This window comes from Limanda limanda, chromosome 16 (assembly GCF_963576545.1).
Source record: "Limanda limanda chromosome 16, fLimLim1.1, whole genome shotgun sequence".
Lineage (NCBI taxonomy): Eukaryota > Metazoa > Chordata > Actinopteri > Pleuronectiformes > Pleuronectidae > Limanda > Limanda limanda.
In genome coordinates this window covers 24,495,548-24,520,785 of record NC_083651.1, presented here as the reverse complement: position 1 = coordinate 24,520,785, position 25,238 = coordinate 24,495,548, and the positions used below count along the sequence as shown (strand labels likewise).

The 25,238-nt window shown below is 38.2% G+C and overlaps 1 protein-coding gene across 1 annotated transcript in view; it reads right to left on the bottom strand.

Moving 5' to 3' along the window:
* LOC133021298 (nck-associated protein 5-like) overlaps positions 1 to 25,238 on the bottom strand; it is a 27,337-nt gene extending 2,099 nt beyond the window's left edge. Inside the window, exons 1-5 of the mRNA XM_061088076.1 lie at positions 25,149 to 25,238; positions 21,683 to 21,838; positions 18,529 to 18,597; positions 17,212 to 17,250; positions 16,028 to 16,147 (exon numbers count right to left, since the gene is read on the bottom strand). Coding sequence (XP_060944059.1) covers positions 16,028 to 16,147; positions 17,212 to 17,250; positions 18,529 to 18,597; positions 21,683 to 21,838; positions 25,149 to 25,238 — 474 coding nt within the window. The remainder of the gene's footprint in view (positions 1 to 16,027; positions 16,148 to 17,211; positions 17,251 to 18,528; positions 18,598 to 21,682; positions 21,839 to 25,148) is intronic.

Below are 25,238 nucleotides of genomic sequence, written 5' to 3'. Positions count from 1 at the left end.
AAAAGCTAGGGCATTAGTCTAATAATGTGACACTGTATGACATTACTTAGAAATAGCATAATAATGACTAACATTATTTTTGTGACTGGGTGTGAAGGAGTACCTAGTACTGGAAACCCAATGGGAATGAACACAGCCCTGCAGTTCTGTACAGCTTTTAGACACTTCAGCTCTTTGTTGGTTTTCCAGCTAATATAGATTGTGTCACAGACTTTCCCAGCTCTTGTCAATATTGCAGTGCACTGTGCAGTATCAACCCAACATGATATGGCCAAAAGATCACTAAACAGTGGCAGGTGAAAAACTAGCCAGCTAAAGACCCAGATATATTCACCATATCCTCTGGTAGAATGACTGATGAAAAGTGTGTTTATTTGTTGTACGTTGGTGATAATCGTGTCCTTATTATCATATAATACTTTGTGTATTATACATTAATACTTTGTTTATTTATCAAGTACTCTTTTGTACTAGAGTTACCCAGACTTAAGTTGATCATTTTAATCATTTTGCTTTTGAATGGCAGTACTGCTAATAAAATACGAATTGTCAAATTTGTTTAGAGAAATTAAATCGTAGCATATTTGCAGGCACAACAACTAATCTCATGCTGGAGGCAACTTACTATATAATATGTAATTCATATGCACAATTTAGCTTGTGGTTAGCAAATGTTTGTTTATATTAAAGTCATTCATATAATTATGGTAAATAAATGGAGATACGAAGATGAAAAGACCCATATTTCAAATCTCAGTATTTCTAAGGCAGCAACCGAAGATGCATTTTTCATATTTAACTAATATCCAGGTCAAGAATTAGAGGTCCCATGCCTTTATCTCCAGCAAGGTGAATGCCTTCTTGTACCAGGCCAAAGGGACCAATAGGTAAACCAGGGTTTCCCCCAGAAAACTTGCTAAGCCTGGTGGTAGGGCTGCTAGAAGGCACCCACTTTTTTATTTTGATAAGGGGTTAAATAGATACTTTGATATCTTTTTGAGTTGCACTGCTGACTTAACTTATAAGCCCTCTTTTTTATTTATTTCTTATCACGTTGGAGCTGCTAGTTTAAACCTACAGTTTTGCACTTTAATATTTGAGCCTTTGTTTACATTTTGTTTTGTGCTGCATTATATGGTGACATACAGTTTGTTGTTATCAAAATAAAATTAACTGAATTGAAATGGTCAATTTGATTTTTTTGGAGGAAAATTAATCGTTTAGATTAATCGACTAATCGATAAAATAGTCGTCAGATTAATCGATAGAAAAATAGTCGTTAGTGGCAGCCCTACTTAATATTAAAAAAAATTAAAGTTTGCTGTGAACATAGCAGTCAGTCCTCTTATTTCAGAAACAATGAACCGTAACAGTTTGGTTACCAATAAAAGATAAGCGTACTACTTCTTTGCTTTCAGCCAGCTACTCAAACAGACAAGCAACAAAATAACAAACAAACAAAATACAGGCAAGTGTCGGCCTACTTTGAAATAAATTAAACACAGAACTTTGTAGGGCTATTTGAGTCCTCCTCATATTTGTGGAAAATGTATGAAATAAGAAGTACCCTATTTTTAAATAAATAAAACCAAATAGCTGCAGTCTAATCGTGTAACGGACTAGGTTTATGTTTATGTTCGGTTTTGACTTATGTTCAGTAAAACACTGTGTTGAAGGAGCGTTCTGATGTCTGAGGGTCAGTGAAGGCGACATATGTTCAGTAAAACACTGTGTTGAAGGAGCGTTCTGATGTCCGAGGGTCAGTGAAGGCGTCTGGGTGGGACATGTGACTGTTTGGACCAATAGGATGGTTGCTTGGGGATCGGGGCTCAATGAGGAAGTGAAGTGTTGTTGATGTGCGCGAGTGATGGATTTTTTTTTTTTTTTTTTAAATAAAAAAAACATGCGACGCTTAGCCTGGCGGGGGGGGGAGTAAAGCCTGGCGGCCCGCCAGGCCTATACAGCACTGGGGGAAACCCTGGGTAAACTCTGGAGAACTGCGCACATTACTGCTGTTCTTAAATCTGCTGTTATAGCTTTAAATACAGTCCAAAATCTCAGGCCCAAATATCTCATGCTCTTATCCCCTTGAAGGACATCGACAAGTGCAGCTATTTAATCTGTAGGAAGCAGTCAGCCAGTAGAATCTCATCGGGTCCAAACCACACAGGGTGGAGCTGCTTTCAGATATATGCAGCTTATATGCTGCTGCACTCATGAACTGCTGAGATGAAATGATAAAATCTGCGGTGCTTTTGCCCTCTAATGTGATAGATGTGTTTCTCTACTGCACTTTGATTTCCTTTCATACATTTGGGACAACGTACAACTGATTACTGCAACGTGCCTAATTTCTGCACATTGTCATGTATATATCCATATATAATTGTATGTATTATATTAATTTTTCATTGCTCATTACCAGTGTTTTTCTTTGCTGATGTGATATTTGATATATCTGATATAAAGTGGTAAATAAAGCAGCCTTAACTTGGCTTGCAACAGAGCCAAGGCACATTTCACAAAACTGACAATGCATCCAGTGTCATTTGATTATTACACAGGATAAAGTATGGACAACTAAAACACATTAAATTATGATTTTTATGTTAAGTTATAATAAAAACTATCAAAAAAGTCATTTTTATACATTGAGATATCATACCAATTTACTGAAAAGGGTGGTAGCAGAATTTCAACGTTTTCATTTCATGGTTTTCAGATCCATGTGGAGGCCCCTCTGAAGGAAGCTCAGCCTGTGAAAGGAGCCTTTGGCACAAGTCACTGGCATGGTGCAGATACGGTTTGCATTTGTGCCATTTCCAATCACAGGGACCCAAAGGTATCAAGTGCTGTGACCCCATTTAAAATAGCATTGATCACTTACAAGCCTGCCATGGCCAGCTTCCTCTCAAAGTCATTTGAGTCATCTGTTAGCAATAATTAATGTGAATAGGAAATAATTGCATAAGGGAGCTGGAGACCAAAGTGATTTGGTCCATTCATTGATATTCACCTATTATTTGATTATCCGTGCTAGCCATTGTTTCACAAGCACTGAAGGAGAAGGCCACATCCGATCATGCTAATGCAGATTAATCTTGGAACTAATTACAGTCAGCATGTCATCGGGTATCTGAGATTAGACACAAGTGATACAATTTAACAAATCTCTCAATCAGAATAGTGCTTTCCTTAAAGTCAAGGACAAATTAAACAAAAAAAGGTCTGCTGAGATGATTTCTCCATTACGTATTTCAGTGTTTTTATATTTTGTAAAACACTTTTTTTAATATCTAATTTCTGCTCCTGGAAATTCAGACAAGATAAAAAACTTTAAAGCGCCTTAAACTGAAAACAACATCCAGCTCTTCTTCAAAAGATAGATAGGAGATCGAGGATAAACGCTTACTGAAGGTTGGCAGAAATCACCAGTTCTCTGGCCCACTGTACATTACTTATACCTGTTATATTAGCACCCTGCTAGTTACTCTTATCACGGTAAATAAAAAATAAATATACAAGCAGTGTCAAAAAGTAATATATTTATAAAGACATGATCAATATTAACAAGTCTTTCTGATTCTGCTTTACCATTTAGACATTCGGATGTTCAATGGTTCTCACAGAAAGATGTAAAATCTCAGTGTCAGGCTTATTTTTTAACTTAAAACATCTTTGTCGAGGCTAAGAGGAAGAGTAATTGATTAAATAAATGCATGACACATGCAGTGTTAAAGACATCATGGATGTTGCCTGAAATATTTTTTTCTCAAAATTGTAGTATGAGACATGAACGAATTAATGTTTTTGGAACTTGCAAGTCAAACAGGCCCCCAAACATGTGTAAATAAATAATAGTAAATTGCAACCATCCATCCAAGCTTCTCCATAGAGACTGTTGTTACACTTGTGCTTTTATCCCAGGCATGTCACTGCTCACCCTGGAGATTTCTCTACATAGATCACAGTTGATCAGCGCTTATCATGAGCCAAATAAACAGTAACATACACTTGTAATATGCAGTTAAGCAGTGGTCACCAACCTTTTCGAGCTCAAGATCAAGGGGAGATCTACCACCCTGATATCTTACAAAGAACCCACTTAGGAGGGTCATATTTATTATTTTAGTAACTTCTGTTATAGGCTCAATGTACGAGCATAAATATGCTCAAAGAAGTTGTGCAGCTTCATTTATTCAATGCACAATATTCACATTAATATCAATTCATATTTACAGCATCTGTTCCATGCACAATATTTAGCTTCTCAGTTCAACATTATGTTCTGCAGAGTTCTGCTACTGCAACACAATGTTTCTACAAAGGCTTTGCCTTGAATACGGCCATAAATATGACTATTTCCTTGTATGAAAGTAGTCTTGTGTACAATACAAGTACTATACAGTATGAAGCTGTGCATCTTCCGCTCCTGCAAATATTTCACAATAAACCCCCTTTTTTTAAACATAAGAATGGTTTCAGTCAACATAAAAGCTGGAGTGCTTTTATTTTAAAACATACAGAAAGTGTTGAAACCAGGGCCGGCCCTGGCAATGTTGGCGCCCTAGGCGGGATTTCAGAATGGCGCCCCCCCCAACATACACACGCAAATTGTCATGCATCCCCAAGAACTTTTGGACTGTAAACAGATGCACACACAGGCAGACAAAATTCTAAGCTATAAAAATATATAATAAAAATATAAAAAGTCTGAACTCAGCTGTAGTGACAGCATATCATGTCATGTCGACAAAAATAAACATTAATGATGTCCGCAATTGGGGTGATTCTACCTCTATATTGTTATTTCCTACTTTGCTGCGCTTTCTGAATCGTGCTCCTGATAATTTAATCCTTTTTTGACTCATCTTCAACTCTTACCACAGTCTAACACGCCCCCCCCCCACACACACACACACACACACACAAGAGAGTATGTGCTTGTGTGTTTCTGTCTGTTTGGACACAACTGACAAATGTGTGGATTAAGCAGTGTTTGGCAAGTTACTGAAAATTAGTAATTAGTTACAGTTACTAGTCACTTCTTTTAAAAGTAATTGATTTACCCCACCAGTTACTGTATATCAAAAGTAATTAGTTACTAGAGAAAGTAACTTTTAAGTTACCTTTATGTCTGCTTTTTAAATGTAATGTATATGAACAGTACTGAACAGTCAAACACAATAAACATATTTTTTAGACCTATTTATTGTAATCAACAGGGCAACAGGCCCATTTGTGGGTCATTTGGTACCGGGCCGCACAGAAAGAATAAACATTTTACAAGTTTTCTGTTTTATCTATTATCCGGTAATTTTTCAAAATAAAACCGTTGTATTTTGAAAAATTACCGGATCCTCTGCGTTATGACTCATGCTTTATGCATGTCAAGACGCTTGTCTCGGTCACGTCACTTTTTCGCTGAACACAAACCAGCACGTTATTTGTCGGACCCATTTGTCAACAAACCAAGTAAATCCAGCCTGTCTGTTTAAGAAGAAGATCAGATGCTGGAGATCGCAAATGACAGCGGCCTTAAAATTATTTTTGAGAAAACAACTCTGCCGGTGTCCTGGATTAAAGTCACGGCAGAATACCCTGAGATCGCCACAACAGCACTAACAACTCTGTTGCCATTTCCGACATCATATCTGTAGTGACATGATAGATCGTTTGAAATATATCAATTTTCAATGTGTTTTCCGGCCCGATTTGCTCGTAGCGAGCGAAAAAAATAGAACAGACCCCGGAACCATCGCTGCAGATCGCGAGCCGGCCACGGCGCTGCCGGTGCGAACAGCCCAATTATTTAACATGGGCGCGGAAAGGAAGCGGACAGCTTTCGTGGCGCCTCGCGGCGCTTCTATCTCCGGTGCGTCCCCGGGTTTAGAAGATTATGTTGTGATGTTAATGTTTTGATTTATATTGCATGTGTCGCGTCATGATAAATCAGTCCCTTGTGCCGCCCCCCCGGCATTTTGCGCCCTAGGCAACCGCCTACTTCGCCTATGCCAGGAGCCGCCCCTGGTTGAAACCATTTATGTTTGTCACATAGATTCAACAGATAAACATTAAAACTAAGGTTAAAGATAATTTTCTCTGTTTAACACAATGTTTATCTGTCTATGTCACAAACGTATTTACGACACTTCTCGAACCCCTTTTCAAGTAAAAGTACTCCAACATTTCACTTTCTGAATCACTTATGCTTTGATTGTTATCCATAGACCGGTAATCTAGGTCTTTATACCGTGGAGTCCTGACATTTAGTTAAGTACATTATCCGACTTGCTTGAAGGAAATGCAAGTAGCTGACACACACCCCGCGTGAACAACAGACAACCAACACACATCTGATCTGCGGCACAAGAAGGAACATCTCACACAGTGCGGCTTGCCGATTTGTTTTGTTTTTGAATGACAATCGAGCTATGTAGCAAGATATATATAGAATATAGAAAATTAACAGTAGTTTTTTTAGAAACATTCATAGTGCCATTAGCACATGGTATCCTTTCTGGTTAGTCCTTTGTCTAGAGGAAGTGTAAAATATAGGCATGTCCGGGACTATTGAAGTGGCAATTTGTTCTTAAGCCCTTTCCAGGCTGATGACCAGTAAACCACTCAGCCACAAGGACAATGAACTTTTGAGTTCACTTTAAATTTCACAGTCTCATCCAAATTTGTCCATGCTTCTCTGTGAGCTGCCCAAAGCAAGGTTACACTCACTCAACCGCTCCACAGAACACAGTTTTCTCCACTTGATTCTTTTCAAACATTTCATCTTTACAGCTCTCCTCTCATTCATTATCACACGCACCAAATCCCACCTCATCCACCTCTTTGCCTTCAGGCCCCTGTCATTAATATATCTTGCTCATCTACACCTTGGGGATTTTTTTCCCACGTCACCTTCATTTCATCAGCCCCCTTCCCTTGCTGCTGCTGCTGCTCAGTGCCTTGCCTGCTGGCCTGGGACCTCATTTATAACCATTGCATACGCATAAAACGAGGTCTGAAAGACTGCAAATGTTGGGATCTATAAAAACAAACTTAACAAGAGAATGCTAACTCTGACCCATGCGTACGGACATTTTGGAGAAGGTTAACTGACGATTCAGACATGAGGAGGTGAACTGATGCAGATTATCGATCCACTTCATCATTAAGATTTAAACCAACAGTGGTACTTGTGGTCAAGCTACATAACTGTTCCGGAAGAACCTTCAATAGAAAAATGTCAGACAACTTACAGGAAATAAAGTTCAGATAAAAAGCAGAGTTACAGAGCCGAGTCATTTATAGTTTTTAATCATATCTTCTAACATTGTGCGTGTATCATTAAGTCCGACTTTAGTTTCCTTATAGTGTGTATGTTTGTGTGTGTCTGTAATCGCTGCAGTGAATTGACTGTGCCACAGGTGCACAGGAAGTTAGGATTCCACTGATTGCTCTAAATATATATATCAGATTTTTATTTTATTGCAAGCCCTGTTCTTTCCACTCACTGTAGTTTCTTTATTAATGACATCACTGTTGTGGCCACCAAAACAAATTAATGTGCATGATGTGATTTGCATTGGCCATGTATGGTTGAATATTGGTGTGTAGAGGACGGTCTTCAAAGCAGATCCACGTCCACGTTTCCAGGTGGACTGTGGTTTATAAAGGTAGCTAGAACTGCTATTCACTTTGGTGACAGTGCAGAGACAGGAGGGGAGCACAAAGAGAAATGGTGGAAAACAAGCGGACTTACTGCACTATAGCTCTGCAAAGTGAGGTGTGCTGCTCCAGTCAAAGACTGTGTGTGATATCAGTGATAACAAATGTATCTCAAGCTTAAGGAAAGCTGATTTAGCTATATTTGATTATCCAATGATTGTTTGAAATGGTCAGTAAAATAAATCTTATCTGCAAATAAGAACTTTATATGAGGCCAGTGAGGATTTGTGTTGTACATTGTACATATATAGTCTCTTCGAGGCAAAAGAAGATGCATTTTCAGAGACTTCAAAAATAAATTGATTTTGTTATATGACTTCATAGAGGCAGCAATTTCAAATACCAAAGTAAGCACTTCAAAGGGGCAAATTAGTTTGACTTTATTATATATATTTGCCTTTATCTTTTACTGCAGCCCTGCCAATTTATCTAAGGAGAGAGACAACGTCCGCTGTTTTAAAAAACCTCTCAGACCCTGGTCTCTCGAGCGTCTTTCTGCCACTGAATTACGATAATATTGTGACGTACGAGCCTGCCACAGAGCCACTAGATTTCCTACAGCTCTGGCACAGAGAGCAGGGAGAAGATGATGCTGTTGTAAACGGTTCATGCAATTGCAGAAAGACTGAGGAGAATCAGTCCAATCATAGGAGCAAATTTACAAATTGTCAGATCTTGTCTGTACATCATGTTTGTCTCCCATTATGCAAATGCTAATACAAGCATCACAACTACCCAAACATTAGCTTAAACTGCAATAGCACCCACAACTGGAGTCAATTCAGTCAATGGCAATAAAGGGGTGCATATGCACACAAAGGAAGATCAATGTCAACAGATCCTAAGTAACAGGTACAAGGACTAAAGAGTGAAAGATGGGTTCTCTTTTGAGGGAACAAACTTTATTGCCTGCCACAACTGCGTAGGCGTAAAAACATTATACACCATAGCTAAAGCATGTGATCCCTTGGAGTTAACGCAAGCAGGTTATAGCTTGAGCGAGCATGCAGCAAATAGCCCAGTATACACCAACGTCTTTTATATTATTATGTGCTCATTATGACACTATGGCTGGACAAAATAGAATATGGCAGGTGGCCACAGTCTAGATGATGAACGGAAAAGACTGCAGCAGATGTACTCATCGTGAGCAAGGCTTGTAACCCTGCAAACTAAAGCAACCTATATAGTTCAAGATGTGCCGCTTGACCTTTAAAGGAGACACATTCTAGCCTACTCATATTTAGGTTCATAATTTTAATTTTGTTATTTTTTTAAAAGGTTCACACTTTCTGATGTTCAGAAACACAAAGAATTTGCCCCAAACCTTTTGTCAGCCAAAACCACTTGGTTTTAGATTGTGCTTCTCTAAGACACCCTCCAGATAATTCCCAGTCTGCTCTGACTGGCCAGCTGGGCCACTCTCAACTGCTTCCAGTGCTCGTAGGAAATATCAGGCTCCACTCTCAATTTGTTAGGGGGTGTGCCGGAATAGCCACTAAGCATGGGTTATGCAAATATGATGTGAGATCACATTGACAAGACCTTTTTAAAGCTTCAGGAGCAATGTTTTCTGTGGGGAAATTCCTCCCTATCATACAGACTTTTGTGATTTTTTACTTTTCACCCATACAAATCAACATAAACATTTTTTTTGGAGCTGTAGTGTTTATGTAACTGTAGAGACTCAATGACTTTGGCTTTTGTGCTGTGTGAAGAACAAAGGCTGTGATCTCTAGTTGCACTAATCACACTGATTAGTGATCTGATCCCAGCCCAGCATCTTTAGAGTTAAGGGGCTTGTGAGGAAACATCATACCATGTCATACCATGTCTAGCACACTGACAGTGTTCTACATCAAAAGATACTTCACATAGAAAAGACACCAAAAACATGTTAGAAAGCTGAAACTTTGAACCCTCAAGATTTGCCAACTAAACCAGCGTGATCAAATCACATAGCTGATTCAAAACATCGCAGAACTGACACAGAGCCGCATGGAGCTTAGGTTGAAAGTCCTGACCTGAAACTCTGTGCTAGTTTTGGGTGTTGATAGGCAGGGTAAGATCGTGATATAATCGTTTATATATCAGATGTCAAAAAATTGTGTTTTACATGTGAGTCAAGATAGGATGGCACAGGCATTGCATTTAACTCAATATCTTCATCATTTTTGATGTATTGAGAAACAGGTGGAAAAAAACATGGGATGCTGCTGATTCTGCTCTGCATGCTGAATACAGTCAGGAGGTATGGAGGAGGGAGAGAGAAATGGACAGAGATTGACATATATATATGAGAGGGAAATGCAAAGATAGCGTGTTCCTATTTGTCTTATTGAGTACATACACTGTTTTGAAGAGTTGCATAGCTATAAAGAAAATAACATGATTATTTTTTAAACTGGTATTATTTGATGTTTACAAACTACATTTACATTTTACACGATGAAAATTCTTTGTTGAACATGTCTGTGTATTTTATGGCAAAAATGTTGATATTGGTAGTTTTGTGTCCATTGTGTCAAGGTAAAAAAATAATTGTCTCGTCATGTAATTTTGTGCTGTGAAAAAGATGGCAAACAATTTGTATGAGGTATATATACGTACAACTTCAAAAGCATAAAACCCGACCAAATAGCCCAGGACTCCTCAGGGTCAATAATATAAATCTAATTATATTGTTGTTACGTGCCAGGCAAAGTGCTGTGTGTTTCTGTTGTCTTTCCCTTCCTGCTGTCTCTGCTTCTCCCCCTGTTTTCTCTTCAGGTGAAGTGGGAGTGGTTCTTCCCATTCTCTTTGTTCTCTCTGACCTCAGCCTGTGTGCCGCACCACCGTGCACTTTGTTTTGTTGTTATTAGAACAAGCTTGTTTAAAGTGCAATGGTTGATGGGGTGGGAAGGAAGGACTTGGTAAATTGGGTACCCTAGACACTAACTCACGTGGGTGCTCTCTTTTGTTTAGAAACAAAACATTCAGTTTGGTTGTTGCCACCCTTGTATTTATTCTGTGAAGCTCTTTTTTAGATAATCAGCGTAGGCTTTTTGATGTGGTTTATTTTAGAGGTAGCAAGTAGTCAGGCCAAGTTTTATTATATTTATTTCATTTCTTTGGCAACTTCCTTTCTTCCTTTCCCCCCTGCATTTTGTGATTCTGAGTTAGGTTTTCACTTGATTTATTATTAAAATAAAAGACATCTTATTCTTCACATCTGCTCTGACTCCATCAGTTTATTGGTTGTTCTGTGTTACCCTCCTCCTTTAATCCTAGTTCATACCGGGGGGACGTAACAATTATTAAAACATAAAAATATAATGTGCAATGTTTGTATAGCATCACCATCATACATTAAAAGCAGTTTGAGTTGTAAAGACAGAATAAAGATTGGAGACTTTACATGAGTCAGAAGTATAGAAAGTCCCAGTTAATGTTGATTCCTCCTGGATATGTAAAGTGGCATCTGCTTGCTAAGTTTACCATAACTACATTAGGATCTTTTGAGGCGATAGTATGTAAAGGTTGTATTTACAACAGCCAAAAACATCATCATACTAGTCAACATGCTGTATACTATTGTTATTTAAATGAATTATTTATCTAGAAACTCCCTAACCATTCTCATTGAATTCATCCATCCCTAATAACCTGAACTAAAATGTGTTTTGGCTACATGGCACAAAATTCCAACTGTGAATTCTCTCAAAAAGACAATCACTTTGAAATCAGTGATTTAAATGCAAGGCTTGTTTTCAAAACTTGTGTTTGTGGCTTAGCTGGAGACAAATAACAAGTGTGCTTAATATTTAAGCTTTAAGCATGAGATCATTATCTTACACCTTCTAATGTAGCCCCGTGGATAACTGGGAAAGTTGCATTAGGATATCAAAGACTCACAATTTGGCACATTGAGGGCTTTTTCTTCATGCTGCCAGCACTGCTGTGTTTTTAAAATTGTATTCAATAATTTGTTTTGCTGTAAAAACCCATCTTGCTGGTAAAACAGTGAAATTGGTGAGGAAGGTTTGTAATACAACATCCACACAGACACTGTTTAACTGTTTTATTCAAAGATTATATATATGTATTAATCATATTAGGGCAGTCTCAAATTCAAAAATGTGACATGGTCATTTTTGCAAATGATGATGATAATAATAATAATTAATTCACACAATAAAGAAACAAATATTCTCTTATTAAAGTTGTCGGCCAGACAAACATCACAAATGTCAAATCAACAGTATTGAGACCTCTTGCTCTGAGGTCATAAGTCATCATGCCCCGGAGGCATTACCAAACGTCTCTGGACACAATAATACCTACAACAAATCAGAGCAACAAAAATTTGACGTGCAACTCAACCAGCAGGGACAGCTGGTTAAACTAAACTTTTAGCAATTTGTGTAAAACGACAAAAGAAAGTTCTTATCAACAAGCAGACAACAACAACTCAGTTGAGGTCTTCAGACAAAATATATCTGTCTATTGCAATTTATGATTAAACAAACCTATTTATATAGATAGATGGTTGTGATTGGCCCAATAAGACTTGGGCAGATGAAAATCTGTCTGAATAGACATGACCTTGCAGCAGGGGCGTTTCTAGGATTGAAAGAAAGGGGGGGCTTAGCCCCTCAGGATGCAGAATGATTGCGCGCACAGCGCGCGCCAATTTTATTTGTGCTCATTTGGGGCTGCGGACATTCATTGTTTCAGACAGTTAATAGATTGGTTCAATCAGAAAGAGTGTGATTTTTCTCTGTATCTTTGCTTGCATTCATTGCATTCAAGATTACAGAAGAGACAGAATTTCAGGGTCATTGTGAAATTTGACAACACAAATATGAACTTTTCTCAAATAGAAAGAAATAATTTTCGTGCTTGTAAAGGACAGACGGATATACTAGTTTTGACTAGGGCGGAGCTGTCACCTCTGCTAAAGAATCTTCTTATATCCATCTGGTCAATGAATTGGATGATTTACCGGTACAATAGCGTTATGAGGGACACTATGACATTTAGTTTCCAGTAGCATTAACTGATTATAAACAACAACATTCTATAGGCACTGATATTATTGTGTTAAAATACAAGAGATAGATATTAATGCAAAGAATAGAGAGCTGTCGATAGTTATTTCTTACATTTCAAATTTGCTCGTTCACACTCTTGCTCACTGGAGACATTTTCTAACAAAATAGCTAGCTAGCTAGCTTAGTGTTAAAATAGCTCATTACAATATTCCCTTTCATTTGCCACAAGTAAACCTAAATTTAAGCAGGTAACAATCGTTAACAACTACAGATACTACTCCTTGGCTGTAATCCTGCTGTATTGATGAGAGACGTTACTTGGCAGAGTGAGAAAGCCAGCGCAGCAGCGATGCAGACTCCCCAAGGTCCTAGTGCACGGTCTTTTATTGTTAAGTATTATGAGAGGCTATTGGATGGTAATTTGAAGGGGGAGAAAACATACAAACCAGAAACGCACTCACATATGTAGCATGTTAGAGTTATAAATAACTTGTCCATGTGTAAAACAATAGTTTAAATCCCAATAATTATTTGGGGGGGCTGAAGAACATTTTAGGGGGGCTTCAGCCCCCCTAAAACAGGCCTAACGATGCCCCTGCCTTGCAGACTGGTCTGGTTTCCAGGATAATCAAGGTCTGGTTTTCATTTGAGGCTACATCTTTACTTATACGTTTTCATTTGACAACTGCATTTCAAACCATAATGATCTCTGTCCACAAGCGTTTTTGCTTGGTATCAGTTGTATTTCCTGTCAATACTTACACACCTAAAAATGTATATCACAAAACTGCTCACATACACTGGGCATGCATGGGCCGCTGTGTACACAGGAATTAATAAAATAATGTATTAGCTTATCTCATCTCTGTTTCTGCCCGTCCAGACTAAAACACTTCCCAAGGATTTTCAAACTAAAATAGATAAATAAATATTTATCAAACTTCTCAGTTTAGGAGGCTCTTATACTCCAGAGGAGTGTGGACGCCAGGTGTAACCATAGCAGCTGATGTGTTTTCAAAAGAAAACACAGTGATATTGACGTAGCCTCAGTGTGCTGTTGTGGCAAAGACAAAGAAAGAAGGTTGAAATAGACTTTAACTGCATTAGTTCCAATTTGCAATGAGGCCATTATCAAAGTATGTCTTAGCTGTCAATGTATCCTGTGATACTTCCTATCAGGATTACATTTAATGATGCATAAGACATTATTAACAGAGTCTCCAGCTAACTTCGGATTCATAGTTTTAGAGTTTTTTTTGTTTTATAATGAATACATTTTTAGAAAGGAGCTTTTCTACGATAAAATGAATCAAACCTGTCTGCAAAGTTATGTGAACAAACCTAAATAATGTAGTTGCATTTTTTTTTAATCAAAACTGTGAATCAAAGGATGGTTGTTTAAAGGAAAATGTATCTCTACATAGTGTAGTTGTTGATTGTTATTGAAATGGAGAGGCGAGGAAAAAATCCATAATCGCAATTAGTTAGTTTACAATGCGATTTTAAAAGGTGAATCGAACATAAATTCTGTTTTAGCCTTATCATGACTATCTCGAATACTAATTGTTACTTTTGCTTTTCAAACAGACTCTCTACATTGTGTTTCATCAGTATGTAATGAACCTCTTCACATTACCTAACCTTTTCTAACTGGTCTCTCTGACAACAAAACCTCCTTTTCAAGGTTTCTACTATGGTGAGGAACGATACATCATCGTAACCAAATGTTGGCAGATATCATAGGTGTAGAGCCACAGTGCTCAAGTGTTTGATAATCACTGCTCATCACTGCAAGAAGGATTGAAGACTGAAGGCAAAATTCATTAAAGGTACAAATCTAAAACTAGAAACTCAAGACTAAATAACACTGAATCCATTTTTTGTGTGTGTCAATTTATTCCGCTATCTAATTATCCTTTCCCACATAATTGTGCTAATGAAAAAAACTTTTTTTCTTTTTCCATAGAAAACCCAGTGTAGTCCACTATATAGTGGGCTTGCCATTTTAGTGATGTAGCGTTGTCTGAATGTCATCGGCCGTTGTTGTTGTTGTATGTCCTAATGTTGAAACGATGGCGTCATTTCCGTGGAGACTAAATGTGCCAAGTAGTGTTCCAGAGCATTTTTTCCTTTTAAGATGAGCTCACAATACAAGACCCTATATAGTAAAGCAGGGGTTAGTGAATGAGTGAGTGGTTTCGGACACTGCCATTCAGCAATCTGAACAGTATTTACTCACTGGGAGTAGGCTTTGGCAATCAAATTTTCCAATCGACTATTGTGAGCGCAACAACAGACGAATGATGTTATATTTGTGCAGGAGTGTGTGTGCATGCCACAGCGCAAGAAGTGCCAATTCCTAGGTTATTTATAGACCTTTTCGAGGAGGCAGGACATTAAATTTGCAAAATAAATTGACAAATCGTCAAAGTTCAGTTTTCAACTCTGTTTTGATCTCCAACAATTCTTTTAGCTGCTGCGTGCTCTTCTTAGTTCACAAGCACATTAACTGTATTTCCAGTTTATTGCTGGTCTGGTGACACAAATGGGTTTTAGAGCTTTATACTGAAAATAGATTGTGGGTAGCTTGAGTGTGTGACATAGTCCTGTTAGGCTGAGAGTCCTTCCTGCTGTGTGCAGGAATAACCAGCATGTAGCCACTGAAGCACAGTACAGTTGAACTAAAATCTGGAAAGTGACACACAGGAGTACACAATAAAACCAGAGCCTAGAGGTGCCTGGTAGAGCTGGGTGATAATTATCGTTGCGGCTCCTACCATTAGAGGCTCCTGTCAATTAATTTGTCCAGTCAGATAATCCATAAAAATATTGATTACTGTTCGCTAGAAAGCTTCACAGTGCAGTAAGTAATGAAATAATCAGTTGCCATGTCATAACAATACCACAAGAAGGCCTGGCTTTTAACCTGTTATCCCTTGCGTTCTATGGTTGAGGGCATTTTCATTAAAGAATCTCGTTCAGCACCGTCTACACCATCACTTAGCAGCTATGGATGGCTGAGGGGTCACTTTAGTGCGCAAGAGCCAACCGTTGTTTGAGGATGGAGGAAAATAAGCTCCTGTTTTAAAGCTTTGCAGCTGAACAATTTAAATTGAATTGTATTCTGGGTGGATTTCTCTCTCTTTGTGGTCCTTTTGAAAGTTAGTAACCTTTAGAAGTAGAACACTGCTCATGTAAAATTCAAACAGCCTTGAAGCAGGCTATATCTGTCAGTGTCTGTTTGTATCCAGTGCGCCATGTGCTCCTACCTGGGAGACAGGAACCGTGGACATTTTGACACGTTGTTGAAACAGCACACTCAGTATGCGGTTCTGCTGCTCCAGGTCAAACACACGGGTCCGCAGCTTCACGCATTCTTCTTTCAAGTCCTGTTAACATCCCAAGAAACAGGAAAACAGACAGATCATGTTGACTACCAAGATATTTCAGAGAACTACACATGCACCAGTTGCTAATTCAAAAGCTTATCGTTAGCATTTTAATGGCGTAGTCATTGTTTTGTAAGGCACCAGTAAACTTTTATTAATGGCTATAAAGTCAAGACCAACAAATTCCATTTTATTCCTACACTGATCTGTGTTGATATTATTGTAGCTTAATGTGTCAATTGATTCATGGTCATCAAGTCTCATTTTGCTAGTGGTCCTGCAATGTTGCTGGTGTTATTTTGTTCTGTTTCCACACTTCTAATATCGATATATAGATTGTACTAATAAGTGATGCTATGTTCACACCAAGCAGTTTTAATTGCATTGGGTATTATGAAACAGTTGTCTTACTTATATTCTTGTTCCAAATGTATTGTAAACCTTTCCAATGCATTGAATTCAGGATTGTGAATTATTTGCTAACATAAACAACATGCTACATGTCTTAATTTAGCACCGGCTGGTCTTTATGTGTGTTAATCAATCAATGTGTTGATGGCTGGGTCTCCTCACTTCAACGTCCCTTCGCTCATGTTACTCATCCTGCTATCAACTTCATACCTAACTGTCCAGGCACCACAAGAATTGAGTAAGACATGTTTTATTACAAGCTTATTAATATTTGGCCATAGGAACAATGAAGTCATTCCAATGCTACAGTTCATCTGAAATAATGATTCATTGATATTTGTCTTTTTTGATTTTGTCAATTCATATCTGATCCATGTCCCAAGTGTGAGTCAACACCTTTGCATCAGAGTCTAAATTAGTAAAGAGGATAAACACCAACAGTTTGATAATGCAGGTACATTCACACCACAACCAAAACTAACCCCACAGGATTTTAGATTTTCTTCTACTTATACGATAACGAGTCAAGGGATATCCTTATTTTTTTTGGTGACATACTGCTACTCATTATAATGAAAGCCATTATGTCTATGACTGATTCAAATGCTTTTATGGATCAACGATGTTTCAGTGCAGTAGAGACAAAGACAAACCTTCTGTGTGAGGAGGGCCTGAACCACCTGGTTAGCCACCTTTAAGAAATGCAGAGAGAAGAGAAAGTGAAAATACATGAAAAATGTAGTTTGAGTTAGGTCATTAGTTTAAGAAAGAAATCGCAGAACTTTCTTCTTTGAAAATTAGATAAGACTATAAATGAAGATGAGATCAGAGAGAATCTAGAGGCATGTTATAACCTGCGAGGACAAATTGACAGTATGTTGCATCACAAACCCAGATAGAGTTTGTTGCCTGCAGTTAATATATGTGACTTTGTCCTCATCACATAAATAGACCAAAATACTGTCAAAAAATCTGAATAAATGTCTTTCTTTTTATCGATACCATTTTTGCTTCCCATGGTGTAATTGGGATGAGACTGGTCAGACTTATCTATCCTGTTCACGTATTTGCAGAAAGCAGAAGATTTTCTGTTAAGTTTGTTTGTTTTATGGCTAAATACAAATCTGAAAGTCTCCACTGCTTATCTTGATTTGTTAAGGAGAAGCACACATTATACCTTGGTACTTAAATAATAACTGCGTTTCCACTTTTGTGTGCAGAAAAATGATTTCCCTGCACCTCTTTCATCCATCCATCAAAATGACTTGCCTTAGCTCATTCAGACCATGACATGAAGCCTTCTGAATGTGTTCCCCAAAAAGGATTTGTTTATAATAAGACCAAAAAGTAACATAGGAGAAATGAATCCCTTTACAGAAAATTCGGTCAGAAATTTCAGTCCTCTGCCAAAATATGTTAAATTCTTATAGGCAGCAGTCTCCATGGTAACAAGCCCTTTAGTGAAGGTGAAAAAAAAAGTGAAAAATTTGAGAGGATTTTCCAGTTGGAGGGAGATGGAGGAAAGATACGAAAATTGATGGAGAGACAATCAAAAGTGTTGCCAGGGAGAGAAGGATAGGGAAAGAGTGCCTGTGAAGAGTGCATGTGTCTGTCTGAGCGGCGAGGATCACTCCTGCAGCCCTCATTCTCAAATCGCCCAGGGCTCTTTTGTCTGTCCGCTTCAATTAGAGATATACCTTTCTCTTGGCTTTCCTCCATGGACTTCGCTAACACTATAGATAATAGTTGTGGTGTGTATGTGAGACACTTAGCTTCAGAAGCTGGGGTCATCTCTGACTGAGGCCTGACCCCCAGGTAACAGTCTTACTCCAAGACTGAGATAAGTAGATTAATCCTATTGGTGATATGGACGGTTTTCATGATCAGAAGAAATGAGAAGGTGGAGCAGAGAAGGAGCGAATCATAAAGAAACAGAGACTGGAAAGTGTTGAGAGGACACTGAGACACACCTCATCCAGACAGCGTTCATACTGCTTCCTCTGATTGTCATTTTCAATCGACAGAGCCGAGTTCTCCGCCTGTGAAAACAAAACACACACAGATTAACTGCAGGAATAACTTTAGAAGGCACTGCTCTATGGAAGGTTTTCAAAAGTTTCATGTCAAATACTTATGGTCATTTCAGCAAAATCCTGAAGTTCAGTAATATAATATTTCAGACAGGCAGAAAGACATGCAGATTGGCTGACAGATCCAGAGTGGGAGAGGGATATGTGGGTTCTCTGGACAACGATGGTCCTAAATGAATCAAGCTCTACATTTGCAATATCCTGCAGAGCCTCACTGTGTCTGTAGGGCTCACTTGAGGTACTTAAGGGATAATTCAATTACTGACGCCGGTTTTGACCGACAGGGAACAGGGAGCATTCTGGGAACTCAGAATGTGACTTTCCACCGAAATGATCAATCCAGTAAATTTTAAAGGAGAGGCACCTGAGGTGTTTAGTTTTACCGACGTGTTGAGGGCAACTCTTCTGAACAACAAGTTCACAGAAAACCACAGAAGCTCAGATATGAGCAGGTTTCAAAGAAGAGCTGACCTCACACAGCTCAGCATCATCTTAACTGTAACCCCAGCTAGAAAAATGAGAACACAATTGCATTGCATCAATCAGTGTTTTCTATTTAACTGTCAAATTCCACTGAAAATTAAATTTTTGTTAGGTAGTGACAGGAGTCAGTGACTCCTCCTTTGTCAAAAAACCACAACAAGCTCAGTCAATTTTATTATTAATCTTCTCTGGTGTGGTTGTTAGAGCAGATTTTTCATTTTTCATGGCTGCATGGAAACATGGAAGGTACCATGTGCCATGTTGTATGAAAGTACTTTCAAACTAAATGGAAAACCCTGTAATGTCTCTTTGGTTCAGCATCAAAGTTTTATTGCAAATGTGGATAAAATAAAGGCAGCCACCATGAAGAGGAAACTGCATGAAAACCACACAGTTTGGGGCAACAAAGGGAACACGAAGATTTGTGTCGTTTTAGGGGCCAATTTGTTCTAAATGATAATGAGAGAGAGTGGCGGTCACACTTTGGTTATGCAGGCTTTTATAGTAATAATTAGTACTATACTACTAATAATAATAATGTAACATTTTACACAAAAAGCTGGTCATTGAACACACACAGTTAGTGTGGCATTACAAGGAAAGACAAAGCAGAAATAAAATATTTGAATTTGAAGGTTTTGAGAAATCTATACGTTTAATTTCTTTGTCTTTTTTTGTTTTTGTGTCCAACCACCCAACGTAGTCTTGTGAAAAGGTTCATATGATCTCATCTCCATGCATCTCTAGAGATGAAGGTGTGACACCCAGTGCCTTCTCTTGACAACTCCTCACGGGTAACACCACCTACCCTAAAATTCTGGTGAATTGGTTTTTATTACCAGTGCAGTGCCTGTTCTAAACCTGCCTGTTTGGAAGGGGATGTTTGCTTGGCCTGTGGTAATGCTCTGGAACACACTTCAGAATAAATCCTCGCCATTTGTTAGTCCTCCTCCAACAGGCCACAGTATACCGTCACTTTGAATGGTTTCCATGGTGGTTGTTGAGTGCAAAGCTTTTAATAGAGTGAAGTTAGAATACGTTGTGTTCATTATACTTGGTTTATCTGCAATGAAGATTTATTAGTTAATGTTAACGTTCACATGTGTGGCTTTTATATAACTTTGAATGATTTAGTGAACAGGTGATGTTTTTTCACACTGCATGTCAGCTATTTTAGTAGTTTGTTACACAATTTTACAACATTTCAAAATAAAGTTTCAGACAAAAGAATTATTAGGTAGATAGAGCACAAGGATTAGAGCATAAAAAAACAGTGGTCAAGACCAGAATTAGGTAAAATAGAATCCTACACATTTCTGTGCCTTGCCCTTAAAGTCATATCATAATTGGTTTTACTTATCAAAATAAAAACTGTATTATTCAATAGATCACCATGAATAAACATGCAAATCACTCCCACTACTATAACTAAGAAAAGGGAGAATAAGAAAGACATTTAATGCCAGATTTTAGTTGTAAGTTTCTTAAGTTTTTGCGGTAGGCTACAGGAGATATAGCAGTGTGATCAATAATGGCTATATTAGACCATAACCAATCTCATTACATTACCACAGAAGGTGTGACAGCGAGGCGCACTGTACATTCACTGGAACACTGACTCCAAATGTTAACTACCCTGTCAGTATTTTAATTATCACCTCCTGGATACCAATAACTACTTTGTCTGAAGCGCCCCTGCTCCCAGGATCACTCTTCAGTATCACTCTTTAGTATTCCAAGATGATAGATGCATGATGAAAAACTGATTGTACTTGTTTGTCATCTACATGTCCCACTGGTGTTTTCAAATGAGGCCACATAGATATGAATGACACATGCCAGTGGTTAATTATCATTTGAGAGCTATTTTAAACAACTAAATTCTGTCGATATCAATTGCATATTATATTACATTTTTCATGTTCATGTATTCTTGAGGGATTTACATTCAACCTCAGGCAGGTTTTGAATTATGCTTAGATCTTAATGATTTCTCTGATGATTTAAAGACAAGAATTTAGCTTTTTAGGTCAACAAGACCCAATCGGATGCCATACAAAAGCAAGTCACAGCTGTAGCTCAGAGGTCTGCAGTAGATTTCCACAACAACATGCCTGAATGTTTTGATGAAGCCCAGAAAAGAAAAACTATACTACTAGATGACAATACTGGTAGAGAGACAGATTTGGTCCACAGACCACAACATGCTGACCTTTGCTACAAAGTAATGTGTTAATTAGATTATTGATCAGTGTAACAGCTTGTCTGAGCCAAATGTTATGGAGGAACTAACACAAAAGCTTGCAGAGATGAAACTGATCTTCATGTAGCCAGCACAGCAATGTGCAGTCCATGGAAAAACAGCTATGTGTGCTGTCCTAATTCCAATCGTATCAGGTCAAATGCAGTTAAACATGTGCTACCCTCAATACATTGATCAATGAGACATTTCAGGGGATAAAGGGAAAGGACGATAGGTAAAGGAAAATTAATGAGGTGGTGAGGAAAACTTTCTGGATGTGTAAGAAGTGTACCATGCAATTCATTTCACCTCAAGGGCTCTGAGTCGCTCTAGCAGGGGATTGCTGTCCTTTGAATTTTCCTCAGATCCACCGCTGGCCTCAGGCGAGGTGGGCATTTCTGCTGCTGTGGCTGTAGGACCCTCTAAACTGTCCTGCTGCTTCCACATTTCCTCCAGGAGTTTGTCCTGGAACACAGAGTGTGGATCAAAGATGTTTGTCTCAAAGTCACAAAGAAAGTTAGAAAAAATTCTCCATATCAAATAAAGTTCCAGTTAACAACGTTGAATACTGCATAAATAAGATTTCTACTTTGCTGCACTTCAAAGGTTTACTGTATCACAACAAAGGGTTTATTTGATCCAGTCATAATCAAGTGAAACCCTTTGTAAAACAAATACCCCCCGTTTGAGTAGTTAGACACCACTCCTACGCCCAAATAGGTCAATGCATCTGGCTTTAACAAGTGTCCTGCATCTTACAATAAATTCTTAAGTAATGGCCAAAATAAATGATAGTATTCATTTCAGCAGCAGAAACAATCTGGCCTCTGTTTCTAATAGTCTTGCTAAATTCAGTATTTCATTATTTCATTCTCATGTGGGGATGTGGGGATTTTAGTTGATGTATGTTCAAGCGTTCAGTTAGTTATTTGATGCTATGAAAACTGAGTAAAATGCTATGATTGACTGACATGCACTTGGTCAGGCAGGTATAAAGGTAAATTATGTCACTAGCACAAGATTACTTTGTTTTTGTACAGTGGCAGAGAACGGGGAGGAGATATGTCTGCTGCTGAAAACACGTTACCCGAAAACATAGTAATAATGTAGCTCATGTGGTGAGAATGGAGCTTGTTTATTGGACCAGTGTTTGTGTATGCTGCCTCTTATCTCTTATTTTTTTCCTTACTCTTATTTGAATTCCTCACTCGATCTTTGATCAGGTTCAGGCACCCAAACCACTGGTTGCTGAAAGCCCACAGGATTGAGGAGGAAATGGAAATTCTTCTTTTGCATAGTAATCAGTTGACTTGATGTGTTCTCATGCTGGATCACGTCCACAGCTATAGCTCTTTGTAAGGTCGGTCTCACTGGCTCAAACACTCAGACAAGCTGCATGTATATTTTATGCCTAGTGTGAAATGGCAGACAAAGTTTACGGGTGGCTGGTGAAGGAAGTACAACATTTAACCCGCCAAAGAGAGACAGATTATTTACTCACACTGCAGGTCCACCGAGTCAAGGCCAAAGAAACTGAATTTTAGACTTCAATTCAGTAGATGGACCGTAAAATGATTCCAGTGGGATGTTATGTGTCTGCTCATTAATCTGAAGAACAGGAGTATGTAGGGGAGTCATGAGACAATATCTTCTTACAGTTTAAAAGCTTTCCGTAATGATGAAGCAAACGCTGGAGATGGTTCTGATCGTAGTGGGAGAAGGTCAGATATGATTTGTGTGTGTCTTTGTCATTCTGCATTTGTTACAGAGGAATTAAATTGAAGCCTTGACTTCTTCCAGTGGGTCATGTGCTTTTCACTTTCATTTATTATTCATTTTCAAGTTATTTTGAGACTGTATTTTTCACAGACATCTGTTCATCAGGAACAGAACTCGTCTGCAGCAAGTCACATCATCATGATTGAGATCTGACGCAACCACAACTCTTTAACTATCTGACAGAAATGGGCAGCATTAATATTTCAGTGCCTAACCACAGGGCATTTATTTAGTTTTAAATAATTTATAAGTTTCATCCCTGTTTGCTGGAAGTTAGACGCAGACATTACGCTGCAAAAATATTAAGGTAAATGCAAACTAGTTAGATCAATAAACAGACATTTTGTCACTATTGTCTTGAATCTAATTCGACATTACCAGCATGTTTACCTGTATGTAAAGAGGCAGAAAGCTCAGGCGAGCTAAGCTGATATGTGAGCCTTTTAGATTCAGTTTTGCCTGCATAGAGAGGTACTCTAATGGGTACTCTAATTTTCAGTTTGTTTAGATGACTTATTACAGTGTTTTACTGTGTAAAAGAAGAGAATTTCAGCTCTGTATTTTGCATGAATCATCAAGTGCCATACATTTTGTGCTTGTCTTGTGTTTGATATTACACTGCAGGGGGAATTTGTTTGTATGAGACTAAGTTGTTTAATTTGTAATTATGCATTATTTTGCACTTTGCATTAATGATCAGTGTAAAATGTCTGAAACCAAATATTAAAAAATACTTATTTATTTCAAAAGACGACATGAGGTATAGAAAGGGGCGGTGAGGCCTAGGGGTTAGAGTGGTTGTCCTCCAGCAAGAAGGTTGCTGGGTCAATCCCCACTCTTCCTCATCTGCATGCCATCTGTAAGTGTCCTTTGGAAAGATACTGAACCCCTAAAAAAATGGCCCCCACACTAATTGTAAGTTGCTTTGGATAAAAGCGTCAGCCAAATGACATGTAATGTAATATAAGACTGAGGCTTAGTTTCATAAGACCCATACCTAAACCTTGCCTAATGATTCATAGGTTCCCACATTCATCAACATCTATAAAAACTCAACCCACCAACCCCCAGAGCTGACCATCTGAAGTGTGTGTGACAGTGTGTACATCACTGTTTATACAGAGGGATTTATCTCCATCTGGAGACACAAATTAGATCTCCACAGAGTAAACTATTATATTAAAGAAACAACGGTTTAGGTTAAATTATATGTCATACGTGGGGTTTAGTAACAAGAATTTGGATGAGATATTTTATTTTTTATGTAATGTAAATAGGTCAAGAAAAAAAAGTTGTGAATGTTCTCTTGGACTTATTAAATTAATGCTCACTGTGATGAGGGTTCCCTTCAATACACTTCCCTGACTGACCTTGATTGAGATGCATTTATGCTAAACTTTGTGAAACCATGCAACAGCACAGCAGTCACTTTGGATCATTCTTCCCTTTTTTCTTTTTAGTCCCCTTCCATCATTTTTTTACATACACATCACAGGGCATCTTCTCACATGGGTGAGTTGTCACATTGTTAATAACTTCACCTATTAAAAGTAAAAGTAGAATACTAGATTTGTGCAACTGCTTGGTCTGCTGTCATATCCTCTCCAGGAAAAGCAAGGCACACTGTCAACAGGAATGAGCACTGATTTACCACATTTTTCACTCAAAACACAAAATTGAAATAGACATTTTATTGAAATAATCTGTTTGTCATAAAAAATCTAAATTATTAATTTGTATTGAGGAGATGTAATTGTAAATAAATGAGTGCAAAATATATATTACACTCTGTGACACAGTCTACAGTTTCCCTTCCAACGATAACCTTTATATGCCAATTCTGAACAATTTTCGAAATGTGGAGAAAGGATTGAAAATGCTTGATTCAAATTAAAATGAGGACAAATATATTATATGTGTCAAAGCAATGTCTCAAAACAAAAGTGAGGCTAATAATTTCAACATATCTATTGGTGACTGGATATTGTTTTTATACCTTGTATGCTTTCATAAGGTCCAGTGGGTCCACCTTGGGGCCCTCCAGGGAGTCCTGGTTCTGAAGAAGTGTCCGCACCGTCTCCTCCAT